Source organism: Podarcis pityusensis (assembly GCF_964106645.2).
Source record: "Podarcis pityusensis genome assembly, chromosome: 12".
Taxonomy (NCBI): Eukaryota; Metazoa; Chordata; class Lepidosauria; order Squamata; family Lacertidae; genus Podarcis; species Podarcis pityusensis.
In genome coordinates this window covers 46,655,672-46,669,040 of record NC_138037.1, presented here as the reverse complement: position 1 = coordinate 46,669,040, position 13,369 = coordinate 46,655,672, and the positions used below count along the sequence as shown (strand labels likewise).

The following is a 13,369-nucleotide window of genomic DNA, read 5'->3' as shown; positions in this document are numbered from 1 at the left end:
CCTGGGTCTGAAATAATAATAATAATAATAATAATAAATCTTATACCCCACCCATGTGATTGGGTTGCCCCAGCCACTCTGGGCAGCTTCCACCAACAAAAATAAAACATTAAAAGCTTCCCCAAACAGGGCTGCCTGAAGATACCTGCTTTAGAGGATCACACTTACCCTGCTATAAGGTATGTGAAGTGCTTGGACAATTCTATGCAAACACTACATTAGGTTTATAGTCACATAGGTACAGGTCGATCTATGTGTGTCTGTGCACTTTATTGCAGCCATGTAAATTGTCATAAACTGCTACAGTTCTTAGCTAAATCTCTTACTCCTTTAAACTTTTATTGTGTTTTATTCCTCTGGATGTGTATTTTAAGTACACTTAATTAGCATATTGATTGTTAAACTCCCAGATTGATAATTTTTATTGTTTATGTAGAGAATTATGCAGAAATTGTGGTTTAAATATGCTGGCTGTTTGCCGTAGTAAACATTGGTTGATATTGCAGCCATGTCAGCTTCATGTCAGAATATTCTCACTTGCTCTAGCCATTGGCCTGCATAGGCACCTGGGATAGTTCAGTCGGGAGAGCATGAGACACTTAATCTCAGGATTGGGCGTTTGCTCCCCACGTTGAGCAAGAGTCCTGCATTGTAGGGGGTTAGACTAGATGACCCTTGGGACCCCTTCCAACTCTATGATTCTAATCATTCAAAAGCCACCTAGATACAGATTGTAACATACAGTAAGAAGCCAAAATAACCAGGCCCACAATTGTTATCAGCAGGGCTTTTTTCCAGCTGGAACTGTTTCGGCCCTTCTCAGTTGGGTGCCATGAACAGGGGAGGCGTTCATGTAGGGCTGCCATACGCCCTGATTTTCCAGGACATGTTCTGGAATTCACCTCCGAAAACGGCAGCCTGGATTATTTTCCAGAAACTGAGCAAATGTCCTGGAAAACTGGCAACAGGGGTTAAATCATACAAAAACAAAAAACCTCAAAAATTCTTGTAGCCTTTACTAAAAAAAACTCGGGGGTTTGTCTAAAAAAAAGCTCAACCACTTTCAGGGTTCAGCAACTTTTGGGGTGTCCTGGTTTTTACTTTTTGAAATATGGCAACATCTCTTTTTCTGGGGGAAAAATAACACTGATTATCAGCAATATAGTGCTTACAATCTTTAAGTGACTGTAAATATATATACAGTATTTTTCCATCTATAAGATACCCCCTATTTTGGGGGCAACAACCAATCGCCAGTCCCCCCTCCAAGTATAAGACGCCCCCTAATTTTTGACATTATTTTTTAGGGGGGAAACCAGTCTTATACATGGGAAAATACGGTGTGTGTGTGTGTGTGTGTGTATAAAAAACAGAAAAGGCCCTGCCTCGGGGTATACAACTTGAAATTGAAGGCAAGACTCATGAGAGGGGAGATTGATCTCATTTACATCCTATGACCTATACCCTTTTAAAATGTTCTAGTTACAGGTAGGTAGCCCTGTTGGTATCTGAAGAAGTGTGCATGCACACGAAAGCTCATACCAAGAACAAACTTAGTTGGTCTCTAAGGTGCTACTGAAAGGAATTTTTTTCCCCTTTTAAAATGTGTGAGGGTTTTTGTGGGGGGCGGGGAGCTTATTGTGTTGTTGTTTTGCTTTTCATCATGTATTTCGTGGTTTTATATCTTGGTTTTATTCTCTGAACCGCCCTGAGACACCCCCCACACACACACACCGGTATAGGGCGGTATATAAATTCGATAAATAAATAAAATAAAATAAAATAATAAGGAACAAAAGGAGTGGCGCCGAGCCTGTCGGAACTGAAACGCAAAACACCTGAGGCAACCTTCCGAGCGGCCAGAGGAGTTACGGTCTAATTCCTAAAAAAAACCCCGCCGGAATCACCTGAGGCGGCGAGCGGGGCCTCGGCGGGAACTCAACCGAGGGACAAGCCTCGACTTTTCCCTCACACAATCATGTAGGGCCGTCGGCGCTGACCGCCAGCGGCTCCTCAGGGCGTCGAGGCGGCGGAACGCCTCGGCCAGGCCTACCTGAACGGGCCCCCTCCATCTTGAGAGAGGCTCCTTGAGAGGGGCTCCTTTCTCCCCCCCCCCCAAAAAAAATTAATATATTAATTATATATACTTTAAATCGAGTGACGTCCGGAATATGAGGCGGAATGAGGGGCTGGGGAAGCGCCGTTCGTTTACCTTGTCCATTCACTCAGCGGAAGAGGCGAGCCCAATATTATTTGCGGGGGTGGTGGTGGGGAAAGGGGAGACGCCCCCCCTCTAAAAGTCGCTGTGGGTGCGCGCCTCCCACTCCACCCCTCCGCACACCTGGCTCCTTGGTACAGTCGGATTCCCAAACCTCCCGCCGCGCGAGTGTTTGGCTCGCGTCGCTAGGAGACGGCGCAGCGCGTGACGAAGGCACGCTGCTTTCCCTGGGCGGGGAAACGGGGCTGCTTTGCCCCGCCCTCTTTCCCCCCTGGCTCGGACGCTTCCACAGGCCTCATATCTTGGGGGTGGGGGAGAGACTTTGTTGGGAGCGCCCCCGCAACGCAGGTAAGGTCGAGCTGTCCGCCTCCGTCGCGAACGATAGAACTGCTGGCATGTTTGCTAAAGCTAAGCAGGGTCCGGTGTGGTTTCAAATTGGATGGGAGACCGCTTCCTGCTTTGCAAGGGGCTGCGCGAGAAAGAGCCCTCGGGATCCCTTCCAACTCTGTTTTTATGGAAGTGGGTAAGAAGAGAAGTCGCTGCTGCTGCTACTGCTGGAACTGGGTTCCCCCACCCGCTTTCAAAGCTGCCCAGCAGACGGAAATTCAACAGATGCAGCTCTCTGCAATTTCAGATAAGCCAGTTTCTGCCTGTCCATGTATTTAAACACACAGCAACATGGACGTAGCCAAGGGGGGGAGAAGGAAGGGGTAGCTGCCCCACAAATCAATAAAATTCAATAAAAATACATGGCAAACTGAGGTTCTGCCCCCCCCCCCACAAAAATCCTGGCTACGCCCATGCACAGGAAGACTGGTGGTTCGACCCCACCCAGGGACAGCTGTGGGCAAGATGCCAGCATTGCGGGGGTTGGACTAGATGATCCTTGGGGTATCGTCCAACTTTATGAGTCTATCAATCCTATGAGCAGTGGAACTCCTGCAACATGGACTCCGACCGAAAGGAGGAACTTGAATTCTTAAAAGAGAGGCTTGAGACTTCCTCAGAATTGCACACAGCTCTTTGGTTGCCACTCCTGCCTCTGACAAATGCTCAAGGAGGCAGGTGTTCAAAAGGAATAGCCTTTCCCCATAACATTCTCATCATCTCACCAGTGATGTTTCCATAAGGTGATCGGCCCACCTAGCCTTTGTGTGGTAGGTAGGGCACTTGTTAAAGAAAAATCAAAAGTCTAGGAAGCCCTCCATTTTCACATACATTACTGTGTCCATACATGGTTTAAGAGACACTATTTGCAATAAGTTCTTAAAACTCTTATGGCATAGTTCAAGCAGTCATAGAATTGTAGAGTTGGAAGGAACCCCATGGTAATCTAGTCCACCCCTCTGCAACGCTGAAATCTCAACACGCGGTCCCCCATCCAATTTGAAACCAAACCTTCTTAGCTTTGCAAATTGTGCTAGCCGTTTTATTGCAGACATTCCTTGTCCTCTAGGATGACTATAAAGGTAAAGGGACCCCTGACCGTTAGGTCCACTCACGGACGACTCTGGGGTTGCGGTGCTCATCTCGCTTTATTGGCTGAGGGAGCCGGTGTACAGCTTCCGGGTCATGTGGCCAACATGAATAAGCCGCTTCTGGAGAACCAGAGCAGTGCACTGAAATGCCTTTTACCTTCCCGCCGGAGTGGTACCTATTTATCTACTTGCACTTTGACGTGCTTTCAAACTTCTAGGTTGGCAGGAGCAGGGAATGAGCAGTGGGAGCTCACCCCGTCACGGGGATTCGAACCACCAACCTTCTGATCGGCAAGCCCTAGACTCTGTGGTTTAGACCACAGCGTGACTATATACCACTTCACTTTCACATAAACTGTTTGAAATTTGTGAGAAAATCGCTAATCTTCTTTTATCTCCTGTCGATTACATAGCTTGGTAATGAACTTGATCGTACTTGTATTTCTGTGTTTCCGTTCCCCATTAAGCATCATTTCACCATGTACCTAGACTCTGAAAGCTTTTAAAAGTAAAGGACATGCCAATTCTTGATAGAGCAGATTCCAGGATCTATGGGGTTGGGCACCAAATTTTATGGGTCTGTCTCTGGAATCAAAGTTCATTTGGGGACCAGAGCCTTCTAGAGAGAGATGGATATGAAATGAATTGGGGTGAAATATGGAATGGGTTTGTGTTGACACACCTTTCTCGCGAGTCCTCACCTCTGCTCTGTTCCCCCAAAACTTAATAGAGCTAGAGGAGCGACTAGGAGGGGCTTAAACCTTCAGAACTTGATGGTGCCACAAGCACACATCCTAGAATACCAGGTAATGTAGTTGCTGTGCTTTCCTGTATCCCTGGGCACTGCTGTGCATGCTTGTGGCATCATCCAGATCTCTTCTCTTATTGCCCTGCACTTGCCAGAAACGTCTGCCACTAGTCCCTTCAATAAATTTGGGGGGAAAGTGGTGGTATCTTTGAAGGTCTTGCTGTAGAAGTGGATAGCAGCAAAACCTCTGCACTAACACTGGGAGCAGGATAGAGCCTTGGGTTAAGAATAGGGCTGGGCAATATATCGATACATCTTCCAAAACCGGTTTGAAGTCCATATGATATCTGTTTCGTAATCTTTGACCTGGCAATATATTGTGAATCATGATGTGTGTGCGCGCGCGCATGCGCTATGCAAAAATCACAATGCGGGGAAAACCGTGATGTCAGCCAATGCCTCTACATAGCTCCATCCTTATTTCAGACATTGTGATATATCAGTATAGCGCGACGTTTAGCTGGTGGATGTATCACGATGCTGAACACCCGATATCGCCCAACCCTAGTTAAGAATGGGTTCAAAAGTAAAATGGATACATTTTGAAAGTTCATCAAATTAATCTACAGGGGTACCTCAGGTTAAGTACTTAATTCGTTCCGGACCATTCCAGAGGTCCATTATTAACCTGAAACTGTTCTTAACCTGAAGCACCACTTTAGCTAATGGGGCCTCCTGCTGCTGCTGCGCCGCCGGAGCACGATTTCTGTTCTTATCCTGAGCAAAGTTCTTAACCTGAAGCACTATTTCTGGGTTAGCGGAGTCTGTAACCTGAAGCGTATGTAACCTGAAGCATATGTAACCTCAGGTACTACTGTATTTGCACTGGCTCCAAATCAGGTTGAGATGGGTCATTGGTTGCCAATTAATCATCCAGGTGAAAAGGGTGCCAGTTACAATCCCGACAGCAGGTTTTGATTTTTTACTTGTTTCCCCTTGAATTGCACTGCATTGCATCTGCAGGGCTAATTTCTTCTTTTGTTTCAGCAGGGGCGTTTCAGCCCGGCAGCATGGGCATCCACGGATTAATGAGCTACGTAGGGGAACATAGAGAGTTCTTTGTTGACCTGCAGTTGAGGGACACCAGTATAGTAATTGACGGAAATAACCTGTACCATCGCCTTTACTTTGATTCCAACTTGGACATGCGGCGCGGAGGGGATTACGATTCATTTGCAGATGTCGCCCGCAAGTTTTTTGAAACGCTGACTCTGTGCAACATCCGGCCGTACGTCGTGCTAGATGGAGGGTGCGATGCGTCTGACAAAAAGCTTGCAACCATCAAGGAAAGAGCTCGGGAGAGGATCCTGTCAGCCTATTGTCTCTCCTGTGGCGGCGGCGGCGGCAGTCTACTGCCTTTGCTCATTAGAGAAGTCTTCAAGCAGATCTTGACCAGCTTGCGAGTGCCTTTCGTCCAGTCTTTTTCGGAAGCGGACAGGGACATTGTCTCATTAGCCAATCACTTGAATTGCCCGGTGTTAACTTTAGATAGCGACTTTTGCATTTTTGACCTGAAAGCCGGCTATTGTCCTCTGAATTACTTTCAGTGGAGAAGCCTGCCCTCCTGCAAAGACTCGCAAGACTGCTACATCCCAGCACGGCGCTTCTCGTTAGAGAGGTTTTGTGGCCATTTCAGCAATATGAACAAAACCCTCCTGCCTCTCTTTGCGGTGATGAATGGCAACGACCATATTAACCTGCCGGCTATAGAAATGTTCTTTAGCAAGGTACGCCTTCCCGTCGGAAGCTCCAGGCAGAAATGTCGAAAGCACGTCCGCATTCAAGGGTTGCTGAACTGGCTGTCTCGCTTTGCTGATCCTGCTGAGGCTATAGAAAATGTACTGAAGTATGTTAACAAGCACGAAAAAGAGGAAACAAGGCAGCTTCTCTGTACTTTTATGGAGGAATACGAACCGTCCAGTGTCAGTCTCAAAGACTTTTTCCAGAATGGAGTCTATGAATCGGAGGAAGCCAAGAAATTGGAGTTGCCTCCGTGGATTCTTACTGCGTTAGCAAAAGGCCTTATAGCACCATTCGTCAGTGATGCCCTGATATTAAAAAGAACAATTCTCCACGTTCAGGTAGAGAATATGCAAAGGCCTAGTGCTAATGCCATATCTCTACCAATTCGACAAATCATCTATGGATTACTTCTGGGCGGTTCGCAATGTTCCGTCAGTACCTCCTCGGGAAAAGCACCCACTCGCGTTTTCCATGAATTTGACAGAATACAAAGAGCACTCAAGAAATCGTTCATCCAAGCAGCAGCGTTGTCCGGACATTTTTGTAGCGACCAGTACTCTCTGAATACTTTAAGCGAGGTAAATGGCTCAAAATGGCAGGCATAAAGCAAACATATCAGTAGTGTTTGAATACTGCGGTTCTGGGGGTGGGGGGGTGGGGAGGAAATAATGTGATGTTGGGCACAGAATCCAACTTCTTGAGGCTATCAGCTTTCAATTTTTTATTTAAAAAGAAAGCTTTCCAGCCTTTATAGTTGGGTACATGTGAAAATACATGGGCAATGCTTGCTGAATTGTCAAAAGCTCTGCATAAGATTCCTAATGGTTAGCAGGAGCCTAAGCGGTGTTAGAAACTCAGACAGATAAGCGAAGCACCAAATGGCATCTCACACCTCGGTTCCAGTCACCGTCACAGAATGTCTAGGCACCATTTTTTTTCAAAAAAAAATATACTTATTATTATTATTAATTTCATTTCTTTACCACTTCATATTTTAATGAAAAGATCTCACCGCAGTTGACAACACATTAAAACATCAAATAAAATGATCCAGAATAAAACAAATTCAAGCTTCAAGGAAAATAATTCAGATCCTTCTCTAAGGGACATTTAGCTTTCCCCATATTTATTTACCTGGTTACTGTATTTTTTGCTCCATAGGGCACACCGGACCATAGAGCGCACCTGGTTTTTAGAGGGGGAAATCAAGGGAAAAAAATCTTATTTCCCCCTCAGCCCCAAAGAGCAGCGTACAGGCTGTGTGCAGCCTCTCCCTGCTGGAGGGGTTGTGCGTGGCTATGGCACAAGCCAAGACAGCGAGCGGGATCCATGTCATAGCCGCGTGCAACCCTTCCAGCAGGGAGAGGCTGCGCGGGGCTAAAGAAGCCCGCGTGCCATAGCCACGTGCAGCCTCTCCCTGCCGGGAGAGCAAGACTCTCCTGGCTTCAGCGAAAGGAACCTGAAGCCTCCAAAACGTAGTGGGAACTCGCGCTGCGCTCCGTAGGCTTCAGGCGGCTATCCCTGAAGCCTGGAGAGCGAGGGGGGTCGGTGCGCACTGACACCTCTCGCTCTCCAGGCTTCAGCGAAAGCAACGCAAAGCCTCCGGAGAGCGGAGGGAGCGCTCCCTCTGCACTTCGGAGGCTTCGCGTTGCTATCGCTGAAGCCAAGGAGCCTGTATTCGCTCCATAGGGCGCACACACATTTCCCCTTAATTTTTGGAGGGGAAAAAGTGCGTCCTATAGAGTGAAAAGTACGGTGATTTATAGAGCTGTCCCATAGCAGAATTACTCTAGGAAACCAGTGTGGTGTAGTGTTTAAGAGTGTTGGACTAGGACCTGGGAGATGAGGGTTCAAATCACCACTCAGTCGTGAAGTTCCCTGGGTGACCTCAGGCCAGTCACACCCTCTTAACCTACCTGATAGGGTCGTTGCAGGGATTAACTGAGGAGGGGTGAACCATGTACTCCTTGGAGAAAAAGTTGGGATTTCAATGCAATAAATAAGCTCTTTAGCCTAGCTCAGTGGTTTTCAACCAGTGTGCCGTGGCCCCTGATGGTCAGGGGTGTCGTGGGCAACACTGGCCTCTGCCCCTCTTTCCTTCTCTCCCTTCCTCTTAGGTCCTCTTACATCTCTGCCTCCCAAAGGCTTGCACAGCTGTTTGTTGCAGCAGCCCTGGCTACAAGCTCCCCAGGCGAATGGTGCCTCTGGGGCTGGCCTGGGGGTGCTTCCCAGGCCCCTGTGGGACAATGTGAGGAGGCATCTCTCTTCGGAGGGCAGCTCAGAGACCAGGGGGCAGCTGCGGCTGCCCAGAGGACTCCCAAGGAGAGGGGAGAGATGAGATGAGTCTGAGGGAACACTCCACAAGGGAGGGTGTTCGAAAAGGGGTGAGGGGCTGCCAGCTCTGCAGGCAAGGGGTGACACAACTGGGCTCCTGACCCCCACAGGGGTGCTGCAGAAAGAATGCAGTTGGTCAAGAGAGCTGTGGGCTCAAAAAGGTTGAAAACCTCTGCCTTAGTTGCTTAAGAAAGCTGAAAGGGCCAGCCAGATGGAGATGTCCATTGCCAGCCTGGTATCCAGAGATCTCCCTGTGGTTCCAATTGGACCCACACCAGTTGCAAACTGATTCACATCCAGTTGAAATTTCATGAAGGCTTGAGGCCATTTCTTTATGTACAGGTTCCCTTAGCAGACCGCCTGATCCTTTTGTTGGAGACATTGGGAGTGACAGCCAGCATCCTGGAGCCAGTTCCTTGTCACCTGCGGCTTCCTCTGGCCGTGACTTGTTACTGGACGCAGTATTCAGAACCCAAAGCGAAGCTACAGCACATGAAAGCCTTACTACTTGGAGTCGTAGCTGGGGAACTTGATAAAGCAATACATAGTCCAGGTAGGTTCAGCTTTGGTCCTCTTTTTCGTCCTGGCATTGCCAATGACTCTTTTCTTAATTTGCACACTGGGGCTTTTACATGAAAGGCCAGAGGATCTTCTTTGCATGCAGGAGAGTCCAGGTTTAATCCCTGACATCTCTACGTTGGGCTGCGAGAGGATGCAATCTGAAACCCTGGAGACAATGCTGAACTAAATGGACCAGTGGTCTAACTCAGTATAAGGTGGTTGTGGCTGGCATCCATCTGTCTCGAGAGACCATGGAGTGCGCCTCCAGGGGTGAAATCAGAGCATTGCTTTAGCAGCACCAATTTGACACACACACCCCCGGACGCAAGCCTGGGCAGCCCAGACCACAAGACTCTCAGCCTCGCTGATCTGGTCCAGGCACCTCCAGGCAGTATCACATGGTTCCTTTCCCCTCCATTTCCTCCTCACAACAACCCTGTGAGGTAGGTTAGACTGCAAGACAGTGTCTGTCCCAAGGTCACCCAGTGGACTTGCTGGCAGAGTGGGGATTTCAATGCTGGTCTCTTTGGTCTGGGTCCAGCCCTTCAACCCCACTTTCTCTTAACATGTTACAGTGGTACCTCGGGTTACAGACGCTTCAGGTTACAGACCCTTCAGGTTACAGACTCTGCTAACCCAGAAATAGTGCTTCAGGTTAAGAACTTTGCTTCAGGATGAGAACAGAAATAGTTCTCCGGCGGTGTGGCAGCAGCAGGAGGCCCCATTAGCTAAAGTGGTGCTTCAGGTTAAGAACAGTTTCAGGTTAAGTACGGACCTCCGGAACAAATTAAGTACTTAACCCGAGGTACCACTGTAATAGGCTTAGGTGTTATCAAGTAGGCCGTGACTACTATTTGGCAGAGATGGTTATGTTTCAAATATTTCGAATAGCGATGCATGCATTTGTGCTTAAATGTCTCAAAACATTCTGAATTCTCTCCCCCGCACACTAATTCGTGTCCAGATCCCAAGTGTCCACCAATTGAGATCGATAAAATTGTGTATGAACAGTTCTTGAAATGGAAAAAAGACACATCGCAGAAAGAAGCAATGGAATTAGACGCTGCCCACATTTTCTGCCAGTGGCAGTGCTGCCTTCAGATGGGATTGTATCTCAACCAACTCCTTTGTAGTCCTCTCCTTGAGCCAGATCTTACACGGTAAGAGTTCCCAAGGCTGCAAGTCCTACTGAATCGGCTGCTCTTTTCCCACTTCTTTTTTCCAAGTCAGGAATAGTGGTGGTTTTAGTCCAGCAAAATCCAGAAGACCAGAGGTTAGCCACCCTGATATATAGGAGCAGAAATGCATAAAACAGCCCCATGATTCCACAGTCCTGAGCTACACCAACAAAGCAACTTTGGAGTGAATGTTAAAATTCCCCAGGACTGAGAGATGGGGCTCCAACACCAGACTGAAGGCCATGTTGGTAAGCTTGGCTAAGGAATCTGTTACCCAAATGCCTAAGAGGTACACTAACAGAATTCCTCGTCTAGGCTTCATTAACTTGGTGCCCTGTTTTAGACAGCTGTGTTGGCAGGGGCTGATGGAGACTGTAGTTCAAAATATCTGGAGGGTACTGGGTTGGGAAAGGCTTCCCCAGCCTCTCCCAAGACCCACACACCAAGGTGCAATCTACACACATATAAAAAAACGCTGTGAAAAAGCTTTTTTAAAAAAATGTTTTGAAAAATGCATTGAATTTGCCATAGCACACCATCGCCATCTAGTGTCACATTTGTATACTGCACTTTACAACACATTTAAAACGTTTTATTTGCAGCTGTATAGCTGAGTCCCAAGTCTAAGCACTCTCTCAAGGTAGTTTACTGGACAAGGCATAAGGTGAGCAAGGTGGTTAATGGTATGCGGCTGACAACACCAAGGTTGCAGGTTTGATTCCTATATGGGACAACTGCATGTTTTGCATCGCAGGGGGTTGGACTAGATGATCCTCAGGGTCCTTCCACGATTCTGTGTTGATTTTGGCCACTCCACCTCACTCTCTCTGTATTTCCACTTTGGGCAGGAAGGAGCCAGGCCAGTTCTAGTCGCCTCATCAAACCAGCTCTTGGTTTGCCAAGATCAAATCCTTTATCATAGACTTTCCTCCATCATTCCTAGTTCAGCAATTTCTGATTTCTCTCTCCAAAAGCCTGCTCTTTATACGACTGGCCTCCTCCATCCAGATTCTCTATTTTTCCCTACGGCCATCTCACTTTAAGAAAGTTGTCCTGTGGAAGTTGCAACTGAATTCTCTTCTCTACTTTCCCCCACCAGCCCCCAAACTCCCTCTATGCTTTTTCCATTTTCATCCCCATGATACGAGGCGATTCTTAAGACCTCTAAAAATATTATCAAACTAGGAGAGAAAGGAGGCTGGGTGCTTTTAAGTATCTGCTTCAAATACAAAGTCTTAAAATACATTTTTATTTCGTAAAGGACACCCTTCACATCTTGAGTTCTCAAACCATAAAATAATAACTTGTACCAACAGCACCAAGCTGTGCTAGATGCTAACTACTTTCCCTCCTGTCTTTTGACAGGCTTTACAATGGGACCCTGGTGCACAGACTGTATCGTGAGCTTAAATCATCCTCCTCACCAGAGAACCTGCTCAGTGCATCTCCAAAAATGTACCAGCTTTACAGCAACATGATACATATAGTGAAAGGTATAGCACCGCCAGACTTCTTCCAGAAAAAGAAGAAACCCAAATCGCGCAGGAAAAAGAACAATCAAACCACTGATCAAGGGCTGGATAAAAGAGAAAGCGCCATGTTGGAAACTTTGCCTTCATGCAGTATTAACAACAGATTTGAAGCATTAATGGTGGAGAACTGAAAGCCCAGTCTACTAGAAAGAGGCTGTGTGTCCTTTGCGTTGAAGACTTCAGAAGACCTCTCTCAAAATGAGTCTTCAAGAAACAATGACAAGAATCATATGGTGCTATTATGCTTGATTTGCTGGCCAGTTAAGGTTGGTCTTAGTTACAGGAGGAAATGTCTTCTTACCTTTGAGTAGTACTATTGCAGTGAGTAGTCTGAGTGACTAGGGGTTTTACAATGTATTTTGTGCACATGCAAATCCTCACTATACCCTTCCCCCTCTATGGCCAATGACAAATCCCTGAAACCTGACTATTGATCACCCAATAGTTTTTACATGCAGTTCCAAGACTCATGTTTTGACTCCCTGTTGCCCCTCTCCCCCCATTATTTTTTTATATACGTTGATGTGGACAATATCTGCAAGAAGGATTTTGTTTTTTCAGACTAGTCTTTTCTTGGCACTCCTACCAGTGTTTTACAAATATTTCACAATATACCTGATAAAAGTTTCCTAATACCTGGCAAATGTCCGAGGACAAAATCAGAATTATGCTAGACAAGTTTCAGCAGATATGGCTGCATTTCCAAGGGGATATTTCTTAAGAGAGATTCATTCCCCTTCCCCAATAGATTTTTTAAAAAACAAACAGAGAAAAGCAATGGATAAGAACCCACTCTTCTTGTTTGTTCCCTCGAATACTAGGAAGACACTAATTACGTCTCATGAAACATAGTGGATAGCCCCAACATCCTTGAGTTCAATTTGAATAGAACGTGATGTCTAAATTTGCACAGGCAGTCATTAAAACAAACGAAACCACGTTTTAATCCTACCACTCAGAAAGTATGAACTGAAGGACACACATATTCAACATGCTGTGTGCACTAAAGTTCATTATTAACAAAAAGCACACAGCATGTCAGTAAGGCCTTGGAAGTGACCTGCCAAAATCTTCTTGCAAAAATGTCATCAATGTAGGTGGTAGAAGGGAATAGTAGCCCATAATACTTGCAGCAGGCTGGAATCCAAAGTTGTCGCTGAGCGAAAATCACACCTATGCAAACACATGAGGTTTGGTGATTTCCCCCCCCTTCCAACCTATCATGCTGTTATTGAATCGACTCAGGATGGCCTTCAGAAGCCAGCTCCTCAGGGGGTCTGTGGTGGGATTGGGAAGCCAAGAAAGCCCTGGTTTGACCACAAAACACCATAGATCCTGACCATAGTTCACAAGTGATTCAGATCCACTCTTCATACAAAACAGTGAAGATTTGTTGTATACCAATACTGATGAATTCGAGCTTTTTAAATAAAGTTTTTTCCCATTTGCATCAAATTATACTGAATGCATTACAAAAAAAATGTATAAAGAAACCAAGGGGAAATGAAATGAAAAGG

General features: G+C 46.5%; 2 protein-coding genes across 7 annotated transcripts in view; one reads left to right on the top strand and one right to left on the bottom strand.

Annotated features, from left to right (window-relative positions):
- Positions 1–2,447, bottom strand: part of NEK11 (NIMA related kinase 11) — an 83,957-nt gene extending 81,510 nt beyond the window's left edge. Inside the window, exon 1 of one of the 5 annotated variants that reach the window (XM_080974787.1) lies at positions 2,342–2,447. The gene's annotated coding sequence lies outside the window, so the exon portion shown is untranslated. Of the gene's footprint in view, positions 1–1,907; positions 2,003–2,147 lie in introns of those variants that run through there. The other 4 variants (XM_080974789.1, XM_080974785.1, XM_080974786.1 and 1 more) reach the window with 4 other exon arrangements.
- ASTE1 (asteroid homolog 1) lies at positions 2,445–13,307 on the top strand. 2 transcript variants are annotated; one of them, XM_080974772.1, is made up of 5 exons: positions 2,445–2,566; positions 5,495–6,825; positions 8,924–9,134; positions 10,107–10,302; positions 11,686–13,307. In XM_080974772.1, exons 2-5 carry the CDS (start codon positions 5,515–5,517, stop codon positions 11,981–11,983), a joined length of 2,016 nt encoding a protein of 671 aa, XP_080830898.1. In that variant the 5' UTR covers positions 2,445–2,566; positions 5,495–5,514; the 3' UTR covers positions 11,984–13,307. The 2 variants fall into 2 exon arrangements, with proteins under 2 accessions (XP_080830898.1, XP_080830899.1); XM_080974773.1 differs by having other exon boundaries at positions 2,468–2,566; positions 5,492–6,825.
- Positions 13,308–13,369: the final 62 nt, after the last annotated feature.